Genomic DNA, 25,514 nt, shown 5'->3' with positions numbered 1-25,514 from the left:
TGACTTATATATGTACAAGGTGATACACAATATATAAAAGTTGCCGTGTGGTTCCGACATAGAATAGGCCTTCCTTTCACGTGGGTGTCGTAAGAGGTGATTAAGGGGACTTAATGGTCGAGGGATGGGCAAAAACATCCTAAAAAGCCAATATGCTTGCCAAGCATAGCAATTATTGGCAAAATCACAAATGAGTGAAAATGGTATGGTAACCCCGCCTGCGCTAACGATATACGCTGGCTGAGTAAAGGGTGATAGATGAGAATGAAAACAGGCCAGTTAGTCCATCATGATGAATTCATCAGGAATTAGCCATGATAGTTTCCAGGGAGAACCGCGAGGAGGTCGACCTGGTTGGGTATATTGCTAGCAATGGGGTTCTCAGTTTCCATTACTAACAATCCCTTTGCCCCCGTATTATTGTATTTGGAACATCGCTGTAACTGAATACTTACAAAACAACACGAAATATCCAATTCCCTATTGGTTCATTCAACTAACTGATTGGATGAAACACGTGTTGCTTCAATACAGACGGTTGCGAAATTAATTGCTGACAGACATAATGTTTCAATAAGAAATACGGATGGTATTTGCACAATTGTTATGTTCAATTCGAGTAAGATATATGACTATAATAAAGTAGGTCTGGGGGGAAGGGATTGTTACTAATGGGGTCTAATGAATCCATTACTTGTAATATATCCTATCAGGTCGACCTCCACGCGGTTCCCCCTGGAAACCATCGTGGTTAATTCTAGTGGAATTCGTCACGATGGGCTAACTGACCTGCTTTCATCCTCATTCGTCTGTCATCACTCACTGGTGCCCCGCCAGCGTACGCCGACAGCGCAGGTGGGGTTACCATTCCATTGTCACCCATTAAAAAACAAAAGTAGGTCTTACCAGCGGCTCGGTTCGCGTGAATTCTCACTAATAATATAAATGTAAAAGTGAATTTTTTTGTTACCTTAAGGGCTTAACCAATCACTATTAAAGGATTGTTAATAACAGTATTTAACAGACCCATTGCTAGTAATATACCCTGACAGGTCGACCTCCACGCGGTTCCTTCTGGAAACCATCGTGATTAATTATTGTCGAATTCATCACGATAGGCTAACTGTTTTTTTTTTTTTACAACAAAGGGGGCAAACGAGCATGCGGCTCACTTGATGGTAAGTGACTACCGCCGCCCGTGATCACCCACAACACCAGCGGCATTGCAGGTGTGCTGCCGGCCTTATAAAAAGGAATATACTCTTTTCTTGAAGGTTATGTTGTCGTATCGGTTCGAAAATACTGCTGCTGGAAGTTGATTTCAAAGAATGATTGTGCGTGGAAGAAAATGCCTTTGACTTCATTCTCACTTATCATCCCTCACTGGTGCCTCGCCAACGTATAGCGCAGGCAAGGTTACCATTCTATTATCATCCATTAAAAAAAAACAATAATTATGAAACTTGGTATATATGTCTATAATGGAATGGAGAAGAATATAGACTACTCTTTATAGCGGTTAGTAAACATATCCTGATTATGCGGATGAAGACGCGGGTAAAAGTTAATTAGTATATAAATATCCTGTGTTGAGTTAGGATATATTTATTTTTTATTTTTTTTAGGATTACCAACGTTAGTTAGTTAATTACAATATAGATATCTTGCAATTATTGCATTAACAATAGCAATTATAGGTAAATACTACATACATGAAAATGTATGTGGTATAGTGTAGTATAGTAGTATAAAAGTATGTAATGGTATATACTAGTCACATAGTTCGAAGAACCGACAACCGATGGGGAAGAAAGGTCCTTGAGTGGTGACCACGTACTGGTAAACGCAGTGTAGGACAACCCCCTACTAGATGAAGTGACGACTTGAAATGCGTTGCAGTGAGTCAGTGGATGCAGGTGGCTCAAGAGGCTCGTTCTTTATGGTAGTCTATGGGGGAGGCTTATGTCTAACAGTGGACGGATAATAGCTGAAATGATAACTACATACATGAAAAATATAAATATTTTTTTTACTAATTTAATAACACTTGAACATACAATAAAGAAAAATGTTTTTAATAATTTGAGATATAAAAATAACATAGCCTATTATCAGTGTATCAAATTTCATTCTAATCTGTTCAGCCGTTGGGTAACAAAAATCTTACTCACTTCCATATTTTTAACATTTAGTAGGACTTACAAAATAACTAGTTCGTGACCGGAATCTATTGAGACGGATTAAGATGTAGTTTATGTCCTTAGATTATATACATAGATAGAGGATCGAATATAAAAACTGTGTCAGCTTTTTGTCGGCTAACACATCAATTCGAAGGGAGGGGTAAGAGATTGTTAGTAATGCGGACTATCAGTCCCATTGCTAGCAATATGTCCCATAAGATCGACCTCCACGTGGGCTCCCCTGGAAACCATTGTGCTGAATTCCTGGTGTATTCATCACGATGGGCTAACTGACTTGCCTTTTCATTCATGCATATCACCCTTCACTGGTGCCCCGCCAGTGTACACCGTTAGCGCAGGTGGGGTAACCATTCCATTATCAGCGTTTAAAAAAAAATACACACACATCTATTTGAAGGACGGCGGGGAAGAGATTGTTAGTAAGCCGGACTTCCAGTACTGTTGCTAGCAATATACTAAAAGACGGCCTACGAGAATTGGTGACGATCCCAAGCTCACAGGCGGTGTCAAGCCCCTTAAGTCTAAGGCGAGACTTTGCCTCCCTTTGTGTGTTCTACCACTTATATAACGGTTTGTGTTCTGAGGAATTGTTTGAAATGATGCCTACATTCACCTTTTATCATCGCACCGCTCGTATATATATATATATATATATATATATATATATATATATATATATATATATATATATATATATATATATATATAATCTAAGCCTCCTGTCCATATAGTATGTATATAAAATTTCATAACTTGTGTTCAGTCGTAAGGGCACCAAGAGGTGATAAAAAAACTCACTTGTAAATTTATATTATTATTAAGCATAATCTACAAATGATATACGTAATGAAATTTAAATACTCAATTCATAGGTATTTATAAACAGAATAATACCTACATGTTGTTTGTTTCAAAGCCACTGCGTTTGGAGCACGGAACTGCACAACGTGCTCGTGTATGAATACTGCAATGACCTGTTTCTTTCTATCGATTTCTGGAATATTCCATACTCCTGGTACATTATCTTACAGTTTCAAGTAAACAAATGAGTAGCTACATATTTACAGACACGAATCATAATTGTCGTTTATATCATCTGTTGTTACCAGCGAAAGTTCTATATTTGAATTAAGGCGGGAATATATTTTTTTTTATATATATAAATAATTTTTAGCGTAGAATAACTTTTTTTTTCTTTAATGGCAATCGGTCGTTATTTTTACGTTCATTTATGCCAGTATTATGGGTAGAATAATTTATATTTTTCTTTATTTTTGATGACGTACAAAGAAAAATAAAAGGAAAGATGTTAATAGAGAAGTAATTTACAAAACGTATTTATCTTTAAAAGGAAATTTCTTCCAGCAAACCTTCAATTTACATAAGAGATACTGTTACATACTGTTTCATTGAAAATATAGTGAATTAGACATATTTATTTTGTTTGTTCGTAAAAGACAATATTTTAGTTGTCAAATTTGGAAGGAGAATTGGCTGTAACAAAAAGAAAATAAATAAACTACAGCTATAATATATTGACATAACACAAATATTTACATAAATGTAATAAAAGCTATGGATTAGTTATTTGCCAATATTGATTCAATCTAGTGAGTACCTATTATTGTATACATATTTTTTTTTCTTTACCGATTTCCTAAAGGACTATAATATTATCTACTAGTTTATTTAACTTTTTCATTTAGCTACGATGATATTTTTTTATAGAAATTGTTGGATATTATATAATGTACATATTAAACTAGCTGTGCCTGCGACATCGTTTATGCGACAGCGACAAAATCTTTATTCAAAATATCAAAATTCGTGTGCAAAATTACATAACGTCTGGTTGATTGAAGGGGATAAGGGGCCGCTAAGAGAGAAAAAATAGCGGGAGGGCTTTAGTGAAATCCTACTGAATCTTATTTATAGTGCGGAAAGTCGATAAAAATCACATGTGAACTAAATATTTTTACTTTTTTATTTTTACCTTTTATTTTACGGGGTAAAACGATATTTCGTTTTTGCCTGTAGATTTTTTTTTATACAACTTAGAATGGCAAACAAGCTGACAGCCCACCTGATGAGATGTGGTAACCGTCGCCTATAGACATGAGCAGTATCATGGACATAACAGGGTATACTGTTTAGCCCATGATACCCCCCATGTGTTGCCATTCCCGAGGACTCAGGTGTTATTCCTCTGTACCCAGTAAATTCACGCTATATCCCACCTTTCAAACCGAAATACAGCCATGCAAACACAACTGCTTCACGGTTGAAACACGAATGGGACACAGATACCCAAGCAATCGACTTTTGTACTTATTACGTATTATCATAATATTTGTTGTTTTATTATCGTAATCATAGAGAACTAAATTACATCATTATTTAAAGTCGCACTAAGAGAAGCGAGGGAGTGGTCAATTAAAAAAAAAAAACTACTTCACCTAATTAACGGATGTTCCCTAACGATATTGCGTATTCACTGTTCATTATTAAAGATCAATATTGGATCATTTAAAACAACATTAGTATCTTGATGTCACTCCATGGACGCCTGTTATGGCGGCCCACTTCCCAGTTGATTGCATTTGATGATATCACCGCGTTAATAAGTAAGAACATTGAAAAAGATAAGGAGTAATTGTGGAATAATTGCTTTACTATAGGTATACATACATACATACATATCTGACACGCCTGTCTTCCATTAGGGTAGGCAGAAACAATGGAACGCCAAATGCGTATATCAAACTATAGGTATTTTTTCCCTATTCTATTCTATTATTAACCCATGGTGTTCCACTATTTTGCAAAGGTTTCCTCCGTCTCTTTCCAAAAATTCCAATCAAATCACTTTTTTAAATATCATTTATTCAATTATACTTCGATGTTTTTTTTGTAATGCATGATAATGGAATGGTAACCTCGCCTGCGCTAACGGTATACGCTGGCAGGGTACCAGTGAGAGATGATAGGCAAGGATAAAAAGGCAGGTCAGTTAGCCCATCTTGATGAATACGCCTGGTATCCAGTTCGATGGTTGCCAGAGGGAAAACGCGGAGGTCGACCTGACAGGGTATATTGCTAGCAATTGGGATGATTGCTAGCAATTTTTGGTAATACGGATCGTATTACTAATAATCCCTTCCCTTCATTAACACAACTATGCATTCTCGTCCTTCCAAATGTCAGCGTTATTAAAATTATGTCTACTTTAGTAAATTATTAAGTGCATATAGTCATTAAATATTATTGACATTTCTATTATTAATTAACGTAAATTTATTATGGGTGATTTATCATCATCATCATCATCATCATCATCATATCAGCCGTTAACTGTTCACTGCTGAACATAGGCCTCTTCCATAAGAAGAAGTTTTGCTAGTAGTTGTAACGCTTGGCGGGCGAGTAACTGCATTTAGGCTTTAGTGGTGTTTTAAGAGGGACGCTGCTGTCCATCTCTCGATCATTAAATTTCTTTAGTCGCCTCTTGCGACATCCCCAGAAAAGGAAGGGGTAGCTCATTCTATGCAAAGACCATACGACTCGGATTTATTATAACCAGACTCAAATATATGCCGAGGTTTGCCTCTCAACTGATTTTGCACTGGACTTAAAATGATGATTAGGGAAGCCAAACATAAAGGCATATTTTGTATGCGAATAAAATGTCCTTCATATGTATAAGCCATAACATTTTTTTTTATTGGATGAAAATGGAATGGTAACCCCGCTTACGCTAACGGGATACGCTGGCGGGGCACCAGTGACGGGTGATCGATGAGAATGAAAACAGGTCAGTTAGCCCATCATGATGAATTCATCTGGAATTAATCATGATAGTTTCCAGGGGGAACCACGAGGATGTCCCCGCTATGGGATTCTCAATCTCCATTACTAACAATCCCTTTCCCCCCAGCCATAACAATTTATTTATTATTAGATTGGCGATCAGCTCCGGCTTTGTATGTTTTTTTAAGCAAAATACAACCCATGTTATTGGATTATGGAGCTTTATATAGGTGAAATAATGTTTAAAATCGATTAAGTATTTTTAGATTACTATATGAATGGAATTGAGTGAGCTAACGTGACGTCATCGAAAAATTCGTGTTATGTTTTGCAAATTTTTTTCAATAGGCATGGATGAAAATGGTACACGAGGGTTATCAATAACTGAAAAAAATACGAGTATGTACTGTCATTACAGTGGGATATTGAGAACATTTGTCATAATATTCGAACAAAGGCCTTCGAACATTTATAGCATTTTAACAGTTCATTTTTAATGGAGTGCTTATGTTATTGAAACATGACAGGTAAAATTTGTTTCGTGAAAAATGGCGATTTTAATTAGACAAAAATTAATATTTACTAGTAACATTGGTGCCGTGTAATTCTGGCATAGAATAGACGACCCCTTTCTTTTACGTGGGTTTTTTTTTATAAGATATGGGGTAAATGAGTATGCGGCGGCTCATTAGCGCCTGCAAGACCACAGGCATTGCAGGTGTGCTACTTGCCTTTTAAAAAGGAATGTGCTTTAATAATAAACAAAGAAATATGAATGTAATATAAACCGACTACTTCCGCCCTGTGGTCCCGGCATAGAATAGTCCACTCCTTCCTTTCCCGTGGGTGTCGTAAGAGGCTATTTAGGAAGGACGAGGGATGGGCAGCAGCGTCCCTCTTAATCTCTCTCCAAAGCCTTCGATTGCTAATCCGCTCGCCAAGCGTGGTAACTACTGGCAAAACCTCTCATTGGGAGGTTTATGTTCAGCAGTGAACAGTTAAAGGCTCATATAATAATGATGGTGATAAGGTGACTAAAGGAACTTAACAGTCGAGGGATGGGCAGTAGCGGCCCCTTTTAAAACATCAAAGGTTATGTTACATTATCAGCGATCAACATAGGCTACATATTTCGGAAAATTCTATCTACCCGCGCGAAGCCGGGCTGGATCGCTAGTGTTATTAATAAATTAGAACACTATCTCATTTTCTTTATGGAGCATAAATGTGATCATAAATTCATCGCTACAGATGCAACGGTGGGGGACATTCTTAATAAAACGAAGTCATAAAATATTTGTTTACTCAGTACGTACATACTAGCTTTTTGCCTGCTATTTCGTACTTGTGGATTTTAGAAGTAAATTTTTTTTATACAATTTAGAATGGCAAATAAGCTGACGGCCCACCTGATGGAAAGTGGTAACCGTCGCCTATAAACATGAGCAGTACCATGGATATAACAGAGTATACAGTTTCGCCCATGATACCCCCCATGCATTGCCATTCCTGAGGACTCGAGTGTTATTCCTCTGTACCTTGTAAATTTACGCCATACCCCATCCTTCAAACCGAAACACAGCCATGCAAACACAACTGCTTCACGGTTAAAACACGAGTGGGACAGAGGTACTCAAGCAAATGACTTTTGTACAAAGTCTCTCCCTCTGGTAATTCAAACACATTCAACAACTTGTGAAGCCCTATTTTTTGTTTGTTTGAAAAGAACAAATATCGAATGCCTCGACTCAATTAAGATACCGAATTAGGCGGTTGAATCACAAAAAATTACCGTTTAAAAATGCTTCATAACTTTATTTGAATAAAGTTTATTTTTAATTTTTCCTTCTGGCCACAAGTTTTTTTTTTTACTGTACAATAATTAGTGGAGGTGAGGCTCAATGACGAGCTTCTGTAAAAGTACAAACGAAAAAACAAAGCACTCCTTTCCACTAAGGGTTTGCTGGAAGAGAACTCTTACAGAGTTAAGCTCGCCTGTTGTACATCTTCATTTAATATAGACTTTAACTATGTAATTTTTGTGTACAATAAAGTATAAATAAATAAATAGATGAATCTATTGAGAGAAATGCTAATCGCTATCTCATTCTATCTAATGAACTTGGAATTAGATAATAATAATAATAATAAATAGATTTATTTTCTCTTCACAATTCATCGCAGTGAAATACAATGAGACATGCTTATATTAAAGTAATCAAATTATAAATATAGATTTTTTACAACACAGGGGGTAAACGAGCATGCGGCTCACTTGATGGTAAGTGATTACCGCCGCCCATGATCACCCACAACACCAGCGGCATTGCAGGTGTGCTGCCGACCTTTTAAATAGGAATATACTCTTTTCTTGAAGGTTATGTTGTCGTATCGGTTCGGAAACACTGCTGCTGGAAGTTGATTCCAAAGAATGTTTATGCGTGGAAGAAAGTGCCTTGAAAAATACACAGTGGAAGATGAGATGGCTTCTTTCTTACGTGAGCGTTGGCCGATTTGATTCTATAGATACCTTCATTTGTATCTTATCTAGGTAGGCATCCTATCCTAGACAAAGTATTATTTTTTAATGAAATAGTGACTCCGCCTATGCTATCGCTATACACTCGCGGGGCATCATTAAGAGATGATAGGTGATGATAGAGCAGGTCAGTATTATTTTTAATGGGTGATAATAGTATGGTAACCCCGTCTGCGCTATCGGTATACACTGACGGGGCACCAGTGATAGATGACTGATGAGGATGAAAGCAAGTCAGTTAGTCCATCCTGACGAATTCAACTACAATTAGCCACGATGGTTTCCAGGAGGAACCGCGTAGAGGCCGATCTGACAGGGTATATTGCTAGTAATGGGGCTGTTTGACCGCATTACTAACACTCCCTTTCCCCCCAGAGGAGGTCACTTGGCGTATTGTGTTGAACTACAATTATTAACCACGCTGATTTCTCAGGAGAACCTAGAGTTCGACTTGATAGGGTAAATTGCTAGAAATGGGCATGTTATACCCCATTACTAGAGGGAGACTTTGTACAAAAGTCGATTACTTGGGTACCTCTGTCCCATTCGTGTTTCAACCGTGAAGCAGTTGTGTTTGCATGGCTGTGTTTCGGTTTGAAGGGTGGAATATGGCGTGAGTTTACTGGGTACAGAGAAATAACACCTGAGTCCTCAGGAATGGCAACGCATGGGGGGTATCATAGGCGAAATAGTATACTCTGTTATGTCCCTGGTACTGCTCATGTCTATAGGCTACGGTTACCACTTTCCATCAGGTGGATCGTCAGCTTGTTTGCCATTGTAAGTTGTATAAAAAAAATCCCTTTCCCACTAGAGGGATTGGTTTATTGGGATGATGTTTTTTAATTATTCATGTTCTTACCTCCATATTGTGCTACTATCGGTGTCTTTGATCTCTTTTGTGAGGTGACTGAGAAATGCCGCGTTTGCGTTCGTGTACCACTCGACCGCCTCCGTCATCGACGTGCCATCATTGATGCTTGCTCTGGAACAACATATAAATGACCTTAATTCATTCATACTGATATTATAAATGTGAAAGTAATTACGTCTGTCCGTTACCTTTTTTAAGCTAAACTATTTAACGAGCCAATATTGATAAATTTTGGTGCAAAGATAGGTTAGACCTTGATGAAGGACTCAGGCTATTCTTTGTCGTGAAAATAAAGCTTGAAGTGGGCGAAGGATGAAATTTTGTATATCAATCATTTCTGAATTAAGAGATACGCAATTCTATACAGACGAAGTCGCGGCATCAGCTAGTACTATAATAAAATTGAAATCGTCCAAAAGGTTGTATACCGAGTTTTTTTTTTAAATAAGCTGAGGAGGCCTTCTTTAATGGGTGAAAATGGAATGGTAACCCCATCTGTGCTATCGGTATACGCTGGCGGGGCACCAGTGAGGGGTGATAGGAGACGATGAAATAAGGGTAGTTAGCCCAAGAATTAACCACGATCGTTCCCAGAGGTGACCGTGTGGAGGTCGACCTGATGAAGTATACTAGCAATGGATTCGTTGATGATCGCAGTTATCAACACAGATTTCATTAAAGCCGAGTACCGATTGGCGTGCAATAACACAGCTGTTTGTCTTGTAAATATTTACCCCGGGCTCTAATACTAACAGATCAGGGGTGTAGTTCTAAATAAACAAAACGCATTTGAAATTTGGATTGAGCCACCTTCTATTTGTGGTTTTGTTGCTAAATACATATATAGGAATAGGACCACCAATAAAAGGTATGTATTTAAGGTATATATGTATGTAAAAGTAACTCTAATTATCATAATATATATATTTTAATATTTTTTAATTGAATTCACCTATAATCCTATTTACTGATATTGCTCACAACTTAGGTTACATGTATATTTCTATAACATTCTTTCTTCTATAATATTTAATTCATTATAATTGTTACTTCATTTTCTCGCACTGTATAATTATGTTAAAGTAAATGCTGTGAATACCTATAATAGGCATGTGCATTAATATTGTATTATATTTAATGTTTGCAATATACAATATGCTGTTGGTGTTCCTTTAAATAAATAAATATTAGTTTTAATCCACGGCTTAGTTCGCGTGACAGAATTATATTAAAGTTTTGGGGTAAAAATCCATGTATTGTATTGTATTGTAATAATATTTTACTATGTTGTAAGTTGTACATATTCGTACTTTAGATTGGATACATGAATAATGAAATATTGTGTTCCACAATAAACAAATTTCAATTGTGACAAAACCAGTCATTATGATGTAAAAATTAAACTACTAGACCGATATTGATAAAATTTCTATGGGACCAATCTGTAAGTTCAGTTTAAATCTCTTAGATAAAAAAGAATTTTCCAAATGGGTTTACAACTGACGGAGTTATGAGGTAATAGACATAAAAAATACAACCAAATTGAAAAATCTCCTTTCTTTGAAGTCGGTTGAAAAGATTTAATATAGAATGGCGGACTTATTCCATAGAGGGATCTCTTACAGTTGAACTTTGAGAAGCTGAAAGAAAACTGTAGAATGTCCTTCTCCATTCAAAATACAATATAGATAACAAATTTCATAATGTTTAAGCCGTTACGATTTCAAGAGACAACAAACCAATAAACAAACAAGTTCTTTTTTTTTATACAACTTAGAATGGCAAACAAGCTGACGGCCCACCTGATGGAAAGTGGTAACCGTCGCCTATAGACATGAACAGTACCATGGACATAACAGAGTATACAGTTTCGCCCATGATACCCCCTATGTGTTGCCATTCCTGAGGACTCAGGTGTTATTCCTCTGTACCCAGTAAATTCACGTCATATCCCACCCTTTAAACCGAAACACAGCCATGCACACACAACTGCTTCACGGTTGAAACACGAATGGGACAGAGGTATCCAAGCAATCGACTTTTGTACAAAGTCTCCCTCTGGTAGTTCACTCTTATGTTTACAATATTACGATAATAGGTTTTTTTTTCTTCCTTAAGCCTGGATATTAATTACCAGGTTTGCTAGACAATATACGTTCATACACAATACACACTGACAACGGTATGTAAGCTTAGGTGGGAATATATATATAGGGAATACATTTTGCTGATTTACTTTTTGTTTGTCTGTCTGTCTGCCTTTACTATTTTGATTGTTTATTCGTTTATGCACTTATGTATTAGCTTATCTTTAACATTATTATTACCTAATTCTAATTATATTTATTACTATTTTATTACTAATACATTATATATTGCCTATGTATACTTAATATACAGATTTAATATATCTTATTTGCTATTTTCCTTATTGGCTATTTTTACTATTTTCTCGCTATATTCTAGGAATAATAGAAAATAGCATTAGTTTAGGATTTACGTGGGCTATTAATATGGGGTATTAATGATCACATAAAAAGATAAGAGGTCACCTTTCTTCTTTTATTAGTGGGAGCGACGAACAAATTGATAGCTGATAGTGGTAATGGACGCCCGTAATATATATGGCATCCTATTAATGTATTGCAGGCGTTCATAGCCTACGGTAACCGCTTGCCATCAGGCGAGTCGTATGCTTGTTTGTCATCTCAGTGGTATAAAAAAAATATGAAAGTTTGTATGGATGAATGGGTAGACGTATGGATGGATGGATATTTGTTACTCTCTCACGCAAAAACTACTGAACGGATTTGAATAAAATTTTGGTACATGTATAGATTAATTTTAATTTAGCACATAGAATACTTTATATATGGCCGTGAGGTCCCGGCATAGAATAGACCACGCCTTCTTTTCCCGTGGATGTCGTAGGGGATTAAGGAAGGGCAAGGGATGGGCAGCAGCGTCCCTCTTAAAACATCTCTAAAGTCTGACTGCGGTTGCTAATCCGTCTGCTGTGCATGGATGGAAGCATACAATACAATACAATTGTCCGCGATATTGATTAATTGATTATAATTGAGTCCAAATATATCAGGTCAAAGGTCAGAGGGAGACTTTGTAGAAAAGTCGTTTGCTTGGATGCCTCCGTCTCGTTCGTGTTTCAACTGTGATGCAGTTGAGTTGTTTTTGCATGATTGTGTTTCGGTTTGAAGGGTGGGATATGGTAGTGAATTTACAGGGTACAGAGGACTAACATCCAAATCCTCAGGAATGGCCACGCATGGGGGTATCATGGGCGAAACAGTATACTCTGTTATGTCCATAGTACTGCTCATGTTTATAGGCGACGGTTTTCACTTTCCATCAGATGGGCCGTTAGCTTGTTTGCCAATCTAAGTTGCATAAAAAAAAGATTAGCTTGATGAGCGATATTTTTTTGATCTACACCTTATCTAATTATTCCGTCAATTATAAACCGGTTTAGTCATAATTATCGGTTGCTCAACGGCGGAATAGACAATCCTGCAACTTTTAGCCGTTGTTCTTTGTACGCACCCCAACGCTGCATGCGATTGCGTGCTTGTCGACTACTATCGGTACCGCCGGTTCGCACCTGTACTGCTCAGTTTGCTCCCACTTATCAGGCTATTTCTTTGCTCAATTCTCTGATTGCTCAGCAGCCAGATATTGATATATTTAATGACAATTTTTAAAATGTTGTACAAAATTTGTAAGTTTGTAAAATAAACCTATGGCTCACTACACGTTTTGGGAGACTGTAAGTGTGGTGAGTAATTTTCAAATAAATAAATAAATAATAACGATAACTGGACTCGTCATAATTGAAGTGAAATAATGGAACATTAAATTGACGTAATTAAAAGATAAGGCCGTTTATGTTTCATTTATATTGCATATTTTGACAGTTACAAAGGGAATCAAAACCTATAGGGTACTTCCCGTTGACTTAGAATCATGAAATTTGGCAAGAAGCAGTCTCATGTAGCACAAGTGAAGGAAAAAATCCGAAAACCGTAAATTTGCAGTTGTTTCACAAAAAAAAAAACTTGATTTTGTACGGAATCCTCATTGCGTGAGACCGACTCGCATATGACCAGCTTTTTTTTGTGGAACACCAATTAATTTAAATTATCATCTATTAAAAAATAACTACTAACCAAAGACAAAAAGGGTTACCTTCATAATTTCGTCGCTTTGTGTCTATCGCGCTATATATCGAAACAACTTTGAATGTAGTTTAAATAGTCAATTTAGATCGTTAAAATGAATTCAAATGTAATTTTCTTTGAGTTCAACTCTCTTCATCCTATGCAAACATCGTTAGGCAATATTTATTCTGTAACTATGAACAATTTATTATGTACATTTACTACATTATATATTCAAAGGGCTGTCATTAAAAATGGCGTGGACAAATAAACGTTTATTTTTCCAACGACTCATCCACGGTGCGACGAACTTTGCAATCTATGAATATGGATGGCGATCGATTGATTGGATGCGATGGAATCGTCCAACAAATTTGTTCTACTAGGTGTAACTGAAAGGATGTTGCCACAGACGTGCATGTAAATAGATGTAGTAATACTTATGCATTTTGCATGTACATTTTTAAACAATTTGCGGCAAGGAGATATATTACTATTTATACACCGTCTTCAATGCGAAACACAGTCATTCAAGTTCAGCAACTTCACGGGACATTAATATGACAGAAGTAACAAATAAATTCTTTTGAAAATTCATAACTGAGGATGACTGAGAGATAATTCATAGAAATTTATTCTTTTTTTTTATACAACTTAGAATGGAAAATAAGCTGACGGCCCACCTGATGGAAAGTGGTAACCGTCGCCTATAGACATGAGCAGTACCATGGACATAACAGAGTATACTGTTTCGCCCATGATACCCCCCATGCGTTGCCATTCCTGATGACTCGAGTATTATTCCTCTGTATCCAGTAAATTCAAAATCGGTTTAGTATTTCTCTTGCTATATTTCTTTCAAAAATCATGTAACACCTGCTGATGCAAGCGCAATTCACGGTGAAATCGCCAAAGAAAAAAAATAAAACTATCTAGATCATGTTGAATAAATAAAATAGTAATTGATTGTGATCCTAAGTGAAGGGCATATCTTGTCTTAATAATATAGTAAAATTCTAGCTAGAATGTACGTGGAAAATAGTTGAAAAAATTTATACATGAGTTCTTAATAAGATAAATAGATGCCCAAACCATAATTTTTAGAAATTTTGTCTACACATTTGTCCTAGTATCACGTAAAAACTACAGCACCAAATTGGATGCGGTTTTCGTAGTTGTGTTTCTTCAAGTCAAAGTTAAAATCTGGTGTATGTTTTATTTTGATACGCCATCAAAAAATGATTAATTTCAATGGCTTTTTGCTTCTAAAATAGATGCATTCGAAGTAGCAATTAAAAAGCTAGTATGAAATATCAATATTAGCTTGAAGAAGATTTCAAACCAGCATCAAATCAGTGTCCTTAGGAGTTCAACACACAATGTTATCATCGAGGTACCTTTTCTTTAAATCTACATTATATTTTAGAGAATTGTAGGCGAAAAATAATTTCAATGAACATTCTTAAGTTTAATAACTGAAAACAAATCACATCTAAAAATAAGTAACGCCCTTTATACCTGCGCCGTACTGTTTTTATGGTTTTGGCAATAAATTCTCAATAAAATGTATGATGACTCTTTTATGAGGAAGGTACGATGTCCTCGATAAAATGGCTGAAGGACTCCTGCGGGGCTCGTGGGAGGCATCAAGAGGCAAGTTTTAAACTTACATCGTTTATGTTAGAAAACATTTAAAACACTGTTTATTTAGATAGAGATAAACAAATTCGGGCTAAGTGATTAAATGTTGTTTTGTCAGTGTAATAATGTTTATTTATAACTAGTTGTATCCCGTGGGTTTACCTATGTGAATCATATCTAGAAGTACTAAGTTGGGATATTATTTATTTACATTTTAATGTACAATTACATAAGTACATAAGTATACACATGGCGGACTTAACACCTAATGGCGTTCTCTACCATTTAACCATGAGTCAAGCTGAAAATGCAAATGCTGCAGTTCATTTATATATATATATATATATATATATATATATATATATATATATATATATATATATATATATATATATATTCCTTTATATTTATATATGTATTATTTATTTTGTATAGGTATACATTATTAGTTTTTATTTTCTTTACTTATTCCAATAATTAAGTATCGCGTTTATGATTCACTCTTCATCCTAAAGGTTGACTGGTGGATTCTACTAGCATTAAGTCTGTCTTTTGTATCTTATTTGGGTCAAAAAAGTTATTTAAATAAATAAATAAATAGTGTTACTCTACACTAGTTTAAAAACAAAATACTATTATTTTTTTACTCTATTGTTGACAAAAGAAGGGTATTTTTATACAAGGGAGAGATAATTGTTAGTAGGGGGTGTCAACCGACTTCTTGTTAGCAATATATCCAGGTCACCTCTCAGCGGTACGCTGTGGAAACCATTATGGTTATTTCTTGGTACGAATACGTCTCGATGGGCGAATTGTATGCGCTATCCTCACCTACCATTATTCTTTGGTACCCCATAAGAGTAAACTGATACCGTAGATGAAGTTACCATTCTGTTTTCATCCAAATAAAAAGTTTTATGTAAATAGTTATTTAAATATCTCTGTAGAAACTTATAAAATATATGACTGGGTTAAAAATATTGCCTACCCGAAACTCTAACAAAAGCTAACAAACAAAAAACACGTTTTTATATTAATTATTAGTACTGTTCCTAGAATCAATTGATAGTTTTTAACCAATTTCAATAAAGAGGACTCAAACTCAAAATGATTTGGCAAAAAAATATTTTTATCCGAAAGGATACTTTTAGTCGCATAGAAATATTTATTTTTTATCAAAATCGGTTTAGTACATTACTCATTAAAACAAAGTAAGTGGTTTTGTCACCGTTGAAGTTGGTATTTTTTTAATGGAACAAAATCTGAAATTAATATACAAAATCAAAATAATATCAAGAATCATTAATAATAAAATAATTGTTTGTTCCGTAAATTGATATATAAATTGTATTTTTAAAAAAGTGATCATATATTTCAGACATATGTTTATTCAATTACTCAGTCCAACTCATCAGGAAAAATAGATAATAATTCATAGAACATTGTTATAGTTGCCATTGAGCAAAGTGGCTGCGTAACCCCATAACGAGCCTCGCAAACACCATTTGCTTGTCGGGTGTGGCGGATTATACCCATTATGGGTTATTAGGAAAATTCCATTAAGTTATTCATAGAAACTGTCGGTGGAAGCACTCGTGTTTCATTATCCAGTCACCCTTTGATCGTGGGAATCGAATTTGCGAATAAAAATTTACATGCATACATATTTGCGTCCGCAACAACGGAAGTAGGTAAACAAGTGGACGGGAAAGTCGCAAATAAACTGACCGTTAAATTTCTAAATTCAAATTGGGTTTTTGATAATTTAAAGCCGCCATGTTCATTTTACCATGTATTGCATGTATTACAACAAGTATATTACGCTCTACACAAAAAAGTGACCAATAAATGACGATTAGTATATACAAATAGTAAAAATATTTGAATATGTATATACATGAAATCGAAATTCATCTTTATAAGTACTTATATTATCTCTGCCTGCGTTAACGGTATACCGTTGGCGCACTGACTGGTGGCGCTGGCGGGGCACCAGTGAGGGATGATAGGTGAGAATAAAAAGCCAGGTCAGTTAGCGCATCGTGATAAAAACACCGGAAAATACGATTGTTTCCAGAGGGATTGCGTGAAGGTCGACTTGACAGGATATATTGTTAGCAACGGAACTGGTGGTCCGCATTACAATAATCCCTTCTCCTCCTTTCTATATATAGCCTAGGATCCCGCCGCTGAATTCTATAGGTATTTTCTTTTTTTTCTGCCTTGCCTATTCCCATTGCTTGGTCGGTCAGCTTTCCTAATTACGTCGCGGCATGTATTCCTAATGCGTGAATTCATATTTTTATATGAATTCCGCAGGTATAAAACTTTTTAATGAAAAATCAATGGAAATATAGTACAATAGAGTAAGGTTGCTTGTGAAAGTTTGATACATTTGATGATTTATGCTCTTTAATAAAATTTATACAAAATGAGAGTTTATAATTTTTTATATATACCATACATATTTAAATATATATGGTTGTCTGTAAAAATGATTGCAATTAAGGGATGCCAGCCAAGTTTTGTTCTAGATGATGATGATGATGATAAATATTATAGAAAATAGCTTCCTTTTAATAAAACCTACACTGAGTGGAATTTACTATAGCATGAACAAGGATATATGTTTTATGGTTAAAAGTTTATTTTTTATTATTAAGGGTCCCTAATTGTCCCGAAACTAGTCAATTAAATTACATATAAATTAAATAGGTAGTTATTACATTAAAATAGGATATAGGTTATTTTTAACCCGATCAGTGAACATATTCTGGTAATGCGGACGAAGACGGGGGTAAAATTTATATACTTAATTACAACAGAAAACATTATTCTCATTTTATCGATAGTTGGGTAAAAATGGGGTCAAAATTGAATTCATATTGAATATTACGGTTATAGGCAATTTGTGACTGTTACCATTCTGCTAAATGTAATACCGTTTGTACTCAATGGGCAATGTTGGCCCATTGTAGGCAATTAACATTGTGTACAAGGGTTAAATATGCACGAATATTGGCGGGCAATTGTCGGTATTGTTTTCTATTTATTTATTTTCTTTTGTCTTCATAAACGAGATCGAATGAGGAGTACCATGGGGTATATTGCTAGCAATATACCCCATCAGGACGATCTCCACGTGGTCCCCCTGGAAACCATCGTGCTGAATTCCAGGTGCGGTTTCATCACGGTGCGCTAACTGACCTGCCCTTTCATCTTACCTATCATCTCTCACTGGTTTCCTGCCGTCACCGTTACTCGCGCAAGCGGGGTTACCATTCCATTATCATCAATTGAAAAAAAAATACGGACAAATAGATGGGCAACAGCGTCACTCTTAAAATATCACCAAAAGCCTAGCTGTAGTTGCCAACACGCTCGCTTAGCGTGGCAACTATTAGCAAAACCCGTCTTAAAGGTAGCCCACCGTTCAGCAGTGGACAGTCAACGGCTAACATGATGATGATAATATAGAAATAATTGTTATAAAAGGGCGGTTATCTCTTTGAAAACTATGGTGACCTTATGGGGTCTTAGATATTTACCTATCTTACTTAAACAACTAATCAGTAGTGTTTGATTTATTTGCATGTCACATGTAAGTATATGCGAATAAATCAAAATAAATAAAAATTCGAAATTCATAACAAGAGACTAAAAATATGTATTAAGATTGTGTTAAAAAAAAACCAACTACATATGTGGGATAACCAGTTACTTTGATTTCAAAACGATTTAACTATTGAATCGATTTTCCAAATCGATTTTCAACTGATCGAGTTTTTGGGTAACAAACAAAAAAAACCGAGAAAACCTTCTTTTTTGAAATCGCTTGAAAATCCGAGTCCGAGTCAAATAAGAGATTAAAAATATGTTTTCTTTTTTATACCACTGAGGTGGCAAACAAGCATACGGCCCACTTGATGGTAATTGGTAAGTATGTAATTTTAAATCACACGGGCAAAATCGCCGGCTGTACTAGTTAAGGAATATCCCAGAACTATAAAGGATTAATCATAATTGAAACTGTGGAGACTGTAAATTCGGCAACGCCTGGTGCCCCATAATACCCGTTGTAAATTAGCTATTTAGATTACGATAACTGAATATTGCTTCGATTAATGAGCTTAAAGCTTGTAAATCTCTCGGAACACTCTCCCCCTCGAGATTGAACTAGAATTTCATAGAGAATAATTAATTTGTTTACATCCGAATTTGTGGAAAGGACAGCCGTCACGTCATTGATTTTACTTATGTTTTCAATAAATTTGAACATAGGTTCAAAAGTTATTTGCTTATGAATTATGAACAGGGCGTTTTACTTCAATTTTTTTATGTACAAATATCTAAAAAATATAATCTACCTATTATATACACACCTTTTTTTATAATAATGTATAATACCTTTTTTTTATAATAATATAATAATGGAATGGTAACCCCGCCTGTGCTATCGGTATACACTGGCGGGGCACCAGTGAGAGATGATAGGCAGGTCGGTTATCCCATCGTGACGAATTCAACGATAAATTAGTCACGATAGTTTCCAGGGAGAACCGCATGGAGGTCGACATGATGGGGTATATTGATAGCAATAGGGGCTAACCTCCCCTTTACTAACAATCCCCCACCCTATATACACATCTTACATCTATCTACTAAACATATCAGAATTAAGACCTTAAAAAAATACTTAAATATAAAAAAAAAAATTGAAATTACGACCAACTGGTACTTCTAAGAGACTTGCTGTATTTCCACAGTCCATTTTTCATTTTTTATAGGTAATTAGTTATTTTATAAAGGCTCAATTCAAAATATGTTAAATTCTTTACTCCATTGAAGAGTTTTGTATGTACCTACACCTACGAGACATGGCGAACATGTTAGAAAACCTCTGCGTAAGTTTCATTGTGACATTAATTATTATATATGTATATATATATACATACATATATATATATATATATATATATATATATATATATATATATATATATATATATATATATATATATATATATATATATATATATATATATATATATATATATATATATATATATATATACATACACAACATTAAATACAACATATAAATATCAAATAAAAGAGAACACAAATATTTATGTAAGGATTCTAACTATACTCGACATATTTAAATCTGTTCAGGCATTTTGAATTGATGAAGAAAAAAAAAAACTAGCATACCTACATACATACAAACACCACACTTATTTTTTTGAGCATTTATGTAAAAATAGGGAAAATGAACAAAAATTCAGTTCGTCAGATCGACAAATTGTGAAAGCCTACAAGTCAGATGCGAAATACTATACTGTATAGGTAATCACGATATCGTAAATATTGACTCGTATAAAGTGTCTGTATATAATGGGAATTTGGTAAAGAGGTGTTATAACTTGTTGAGTGCTTGTGCACCCATGAAGAAATCATTAAGAATTTTGTGTATTGCCACAGGCATGGGCACTGTTTACTTCTATAGAATATAACCGTAACCCTCGGTTGCGTATGCGTAATGCGCATGCGTAATTAAAAATAATCGGCGTGTGGATCGCGGTATAGAATAGGCGACCGCTAATAACCAATATAAAAATAAACAATAAAAACATTAACAAATAAAAGATATTTATGTAATAATATAAAACTTATAAGTATATATAGTAAGACTATACTATATATACTTAGTAGTCTATATATATATATATATATATATATATATATATATATATATATATATATATATATATATATATATATATATATATATATATATATATATATATATATATATATATATATATACACCACTAATACTATATGTTACTATATATTATTGGCAAAACCCCCTTATTGGGGAGGCCAATGTTCAGCACTGGATAATTACTTGCTTGTAAGATGATAATGATGTAATAATATATTACAATCATTACAAAAACCTGTTCAATTTAGATATTAATTTATTTAATATATTTATTCACATATAAAAATACAGACTAATAACTATCTTATTGTATAGAAAAAAAAAACAGGTGGACTTCAAAAAAAATCTCTCACAGATTCACAAATTCCACGTAAAATAAAATGGCGCCCGTAAATTCTATATAAGTCCGTATACGATTACAAGAACATAACACTACAATTTTGTTCTTGAAATTGTATACGAAGAACATTGTGAGGAGGCTAATAATAAGTGAATTTCATGTCCCTTTGTCTGTACAAAGGTCAGCTTCGTCTGTACGAGTCTGACAACGCTCTACGTTAATGACTTGTTATATAAAATACAATATGATACCTACCATAATCCTATTAAGGTAGTTGACCACTGAACAAAATCATAGAAGAAATACTAGATGGCGGTAGAATCGAGAATTGTGGTTTTTGTTGATTATCTTGTAATTAAAGATAATTTGAAGTAAGATTTCTAAATTGGCGAGTGGTATTATTTATTTTTTACCGATATAGCAATAACTTATCATAATTTTTATTTTTATTCTCTTGTATTGTACAATTTTGTAAATAACACATATTAGCAAAAATATTATGATTTTGTAAGTTATAATTCTTTCAAAAAAGAAATCGTGTATAATCTGTCACTTCACATTTATACATAATAATAAATGAATCACTCGCCAATTTAGAAATTTTACTTTAAATTAACTTTCATTACAAAATAATCAACAAAAACCACATGTGTCAATTCTAGCACCGTCTGGTATTACTTGTTCAATTTTGTTTAGTTATCAACCACATTATATTATATTAATGTGGTTGGTCACTAAACAAAATCATACAAGAAATACTAGATGGCGTTAGAATCGAGAATTGTGGTTTATGTAAGAGATATTATTTTTATTTTTTTTTCATTTTTATTATACGACTTAGAATGGCAAACAAGCTGACGGCCCACCTGGTGGAAAGTGGTAACCGTCGCCTATAGACATGAGCAGTAGCATGGACATAACAGTACACACACATACTGTTTCGCCCACGATACTCCCCATGCGATGCCATTCCTGAGGACTCAGGTGTTATTCCTCTGTACCCTGAAAATTCACGCATCTTATAATTGTGTACGCTATTAACAGTAGGTAAAGTGCTCGATACTGATGACTTAATACTGAGATGGGGACTCTTTAGTATTTTTTTTCTCTTTTGTATTTGTGGTTATATACTTCTTATAAAATTATTGTATGGCCAATAAATATTTTCATTAATTTCTATTTATTATAGCCTAAGATTCTGCCGCAAAACTTTTCATGTATAAAACGTTGTAACGTGTTTTGGTTTAAATGAAAAATGAGTTAGCTGCAATCACGTATCCAGGAAGAAACCCTTATTTGTGGTTACTTTTGTAAAAGCAATCCTATGTTTTTGCATAGTGAAAAAGAATAATTTCCGTTGAGTGTAGGTTTTATCAAAAACAACTAATTCCCTGTAATTACATTACACGTTATTACATCATCTAGAGTCATTGTCATGGGCAGCAGCGTCTCTTTTAAAACATCTCTAAAAGCCTAACTGTGGTTGCCAACTCGCCTGTCAAGCGTGGCAACTACTGGCAAAAACCCACGAGGGGAAGGCAGTAGTAATAACAGTATATATATATATATATATATATATATATATATATATATATACTGTGCCGCTCATGACATTCTTCATGAGTTGCCATTTCTAAACAATTATTATTCCACTGGCCTGTCACCGTTTAGTTACTAAGTGAAATAAATAATATTACATGTATATAGGATAGTACATTGATTATATTAAATAATCATTATCCCCCTGCCCGACCTATATCCAAGAACTCGATTGCAATCTGCATAATTCGATGCATGCCCTTCACCTGTTTTATGCAACATATATAAGTGGGTGGAAGAGACTGTTACTGATGGGCTCTGATAGATCCATCGCTAATGTGTAGTGTCGTAGTAGTGATAAAAATCGAAAAAGGAATGTTGCGTTGGTTTGTCATTTGGAGAGTGTGGATGAAAGAAGAATTACGAAAGAGATTTATGGAGCAAGAATAAATGGAGATGTCGGTAGGGGCCGCCCTAGACGGACGTATGTTGACCAAATAGGCGACGTGCTGAAGAAGGGCCAAATTAAAAGTACCCGTAAACGGCGAGCGTGTATGAAAAGATTGATGAATGTGGAAGAAGCGAAAAAGGTTTGTTTGAATCGAAACATTTGGCGTTCCATTGTTTCTGCCTACCCTAATGAAAGACAGGCACGACAGATATGTATGTATGTATGTATAGTTGACGGTGCAACGTGATGGGCAAATAAAAAGAAAAACTACGTACTAAATAGAAGAACTAGATATTTCCTGCGGAGTTGCCTGCATAAATCTCTATATCTCTATCTATTTATTTTTTTGGTATGGTATTTATTATTATGTTAATTTATAATACTATAGGCACATTTACTTTTATGTAATATATACTTGTCACTAGTGCACTTTGCAATTCACCAATTATTACACCATTTGTACAAATTTTATTGTGTTATAAACAATAAATAAATAAAGTATCCTATGCTTTAGGATATAACCTATTCGAGTACCAAATTGCATGCAAATCCATTCAGTTATTTAAGCGTGATGGAATAATAAACATTCAAGCACTAAACATACAAACTTTTAGAATAACTTCAAGTCTCTCGTTTATAAATGATGAAGAAATTTCTTCGGGGCAAATTTTCAGTTAAGTTTTTTTTTTATATAAGTGTATGTTATTATATTAATAGATTGAGTAGCGTGGTAATAGTAAGTGAAGATAATGCCTGGCGGTATAAAGCGTAAATTTTATTGTTCTTAATAGGGCCGTAATTAATAATTGCCACTTACGTAATCAACAGTTTTCTATGGAAATTTGCAAAATGGGTTGCTTTTATAGGAATAAATTAAACAAAGAATTTCTTCTACAAATCCACTGAAAACGTTCGATTTAGTTAAACTAGATATATCCTGCAGCTTCAACCGTAGTCGTATCGTGGTATTGAATAGCCTATAATTTCTTCAAACAATCAGCTATCAAATGCAAAAATATTTTTTCAAATTAAAAATAGTTTCAGTGATTTTGTTCGTTAAATGAAACAAACAAATTCCTTTATTATTTATTAAGTTTTTGTCTTTTTTGATATGTAAGTAATTAATTCCATGTTCAAGAAAGTCATATTATTTCGCGGATAAAGAATAAAATTGTACGTATCTATAGTAACAATTGTAGTAACAATCCAGGCGTAGAATAGACCGCCTCTTTCTTTCCTGTAAGTCTTGTAACTTAGGCGTCTAAGGGAATTTATGTTGTAAATAGCAGGATGCGGTAATAAAACATATATGTATTTGAGATATAAAATAATAAGTTTAGTGAAAAAAATACGAGACATGTCTTATAAAAATCTGACATAGAACAAACTTAAAAATAATACATTGTTCTAAAAAACCTCAGTGTCAACAGTCAGTATTACAACTTCAACAACTTAACGGTCTAGGAATTGGCATCAGCCTCTCTTTTAAAACATTAAACCAACTGCGATTGCTTACCCGACTGCTGAGCGTTGCTACTATGGGCAGAACTATTCAATTGAGGGAGGCCTATGTTCAGCAATGGACAGTTAACAGCCGATATGATGATGATGAAGATAGTAACAAAGTTAACCAGTCGGGATCATTAAAGTTAACCATCGCAGCTTCTTATAATTTAGGGACGCGAACTGCTCCCAAAAGTAATCGAGCTTTCTCGATCTCATTACAAGTAAGTTAAACCGGTAGCTATTATATTAAAATAGTACCAAGTTCTCTACGGATACTCCAAAATAACACTAACACGGTGATTGATCGCGCACAGAGAGTTTGGTCAATTATACTATATCTATCTAATAACCTAAAAGGTTTTTGGTGCTGGTAATCTTTCACGTATTTGGTCATTAGCGCGAAATCTTTCCGATATACATAGATAGAGGATCAAATTAAAGTAAGTACCATAATTGATTTCTAGTCCATGATTAATTTTACAATTTTTTTTATACAACTTAGAATGGCAAACAAGCTGACGGTCCACCTGATGGAAAGTGGTAACCGTCGCCTATACACATGAGCAGTACCATGGACATAACAGAATATACTGTCTCGCCCATGATACTCCCCATGCGTTGTCATTCCTGAGGACTCGGGTGTTATTCCTCTGTACCCAGTAAATTCACGCCGTATCCCACCCTTCAAACCGAAACACAGTCATGCAAACACA

At 34.6% G+C, this 25,514-nt stretch overlaps 1 protein-coding gene across 1 annotated transcript in view; it reads right to left on the bottom strand.

Annotated features, from left to right (window-relative positions):
• The window catches only part of LOC113514693 (receptor-type guanylate cyclase gcy-1), an 89,776-nt gene that overhangs the window by 21,755 nt on the left and 42,507 nt on the right, over nt 1-25,514 (bottom strand). The window contains exon 5 of the mRNA XM_052897464.1: nt 9,413-9,535. Within this exon, the coding sequence (XP_052753424.1) occupies nt 9,413-9,535 (123 nt within the window). The remainder of the gene's footprint in view (nt 1-9,412; nt 9,536-25,514) is intronic.

This window comes from Galleria mellonella, unplaced genomic scaffold (genome assembly GCF_026898425.1).
Source record: "Galleria mellonella isolate WM207_F2 unplaced genomic scaffold, CSIRO_AGI_GalMel_v1 utg36, whole genome shotgun sequence".
Classification (NCBI taxonomy): Eukaryota; Metazoa; Arthropoda; class Insecta; order Lepidoptera; family Pyralidae; genus Galleria; species Galleria mellonella.
Note: the sequence above shows the minus strand (reverse complement) of the source record. Positions and strands in the feature narration are given on the sequence as shown.